Genomic DNA, 1,445 nt, shown 5'->3' on the forward strand with positions numbered 1-1,445 from the left:
TCATAGCAATTGCGGGCATATACGTACGTATATGATGCAGGTATCTGTTTGTATATATATGTAGTAACAACAAATATAAATCATATATACATAATACTTAAATATAATTGTAGCCGGGCCTATTGATTGTAATATCAGAGCCATAGCTAGGGAACTTTGTAATAATCGACTGCTAGTAATATATATAATTTTGTCTGAGGCACTCTGCAGGCGCTGCAAGTATAATATGGAATATCATCAGTTTCTTTTCTAGGTCGAACCTAATTCTAATTTTGTTATACTAATTATTCTCTACAAGGAGTGATAATTCTTCTTTAATTAAGAATCGATAACGCAATTATTCATCACTTATGGCTGTAAGTATCAATTAATTAGTAGTGTTCTCTATATATGATCACGAGGAATATATATAATTCGATGCTTCTTGGTTATATGTTGTTAATTGGCTAGCGTTATCGCTTTAACAGTTTTTTGTTTTTTCAATTTATTGCTCATATTGTTTAGTTTTTGGGATTCAATTCGTATTATCATACTCATATTATACCAAATTTCTTTTTTCTTCAAAAAGAATAAAACCCTAATTGAAACTCGGCCTGTTTCAATTGCTTTGCTGCAGAACTCCCATGTCCCAAAGTTCGGCAACTGGGAAAACGAGGACATACCATACACAGCCTACTTTGAAAACGCGCGCAAGGACAAACCCGTCGGCAACGTTAAGATCAACCCAAACGACCCTGAGGAGAATCCAGAGGCCTTCATGATGATGATGATGATGCAGAGAAGGGGATCATCGCGTTCTCAAGAAGGCAACATTTCCTCTCATCATAATCCCGATTCATCCGTCCTTCCGACGGCGGCAGTGCAGCCTCCTCGCCGCCTCATGAAGAGTGCTAGTGCCGAAAAATCGCGCCACGCCGAGCACCGCGCACATCACAGAAACGGTATTGCTGATACCAACACTAATTATAGCAGTACTAATACTACTCTCGGCAATAATCACAAGAGCCCCGCGTCGGAATCTGGTAGCGATCAAAAGACCAGTTCCGATAATTCGCTCTTGAATCGTCCTAATCAAGGGCGTTATGTAAGATCTGATGATTATAAGAAGAAGACGAGTACTACTTCTTCGGGTCGAGGGAGTGATAGTTCTAGCTCGGCTTCAGAACAAGGGCACCATAGAAGACAGAGAAGTAGCAGTACTAATCACTCTTCTGATCACCAACAACATGTGAGTAATTTCTAGCTGTAAGGACGTTAATTTGTTTTTTCTGTACGTACATTTGCTTACTATTATTTTTTTAAAAAGATTAAGAGATGAACCAATGAATTATAGTTTCACGTTTCTGAGATAACCAATTACAATATGTGCGAATATAGAATTACGTGTGGGCATTTAGTATTATAAGCTTGAATGTATAAAAGCCATGTATATATATATATATATA

At 37.6% G+C, this 1,445-nt stretch overlaps 1 protein-coding gene across 1 annotated transcript; it reads left to right on the forward strand.

Annotated features, from left to right (window-relative positions):
- Positions 1-14: 14 nt before the first annotated feature.
- LOC112095154 (NOI-like protein) lies at positions 15-1,275 on the forward strand. The gene is made up of 2 exons (XM_024176833.1): positions 15-40; positions 617-1,275. The coding sequence occupies exons 1-2, from the start codon at positions 32-34 to the stop codon at positions 1,241-1,243; spliced, it is 636 nt and encodes a 211-aa protein (XP_024032601.1). The 5' UTR covers positions 15-31; the 3' UTR covers positions 1,244-1,275.
- Positions 1,276-1,445: the final 170 nt, after the last annotated feature.

This window comes from Morus notabilis, unplaced genomic scaffold, assembly GCF_000414095.1.
Source record: "Morus notabilis unplaced genomic scaffold, ASM41409v2 C11413744, whole genome shotgun sequence".
Classification (NCBI taxonomy): Eukaryota; Viridiplantae; Streptophyta; class Magnoliopsida; order Rosales; family Moraceae; genus Morus; species Morus notabilis.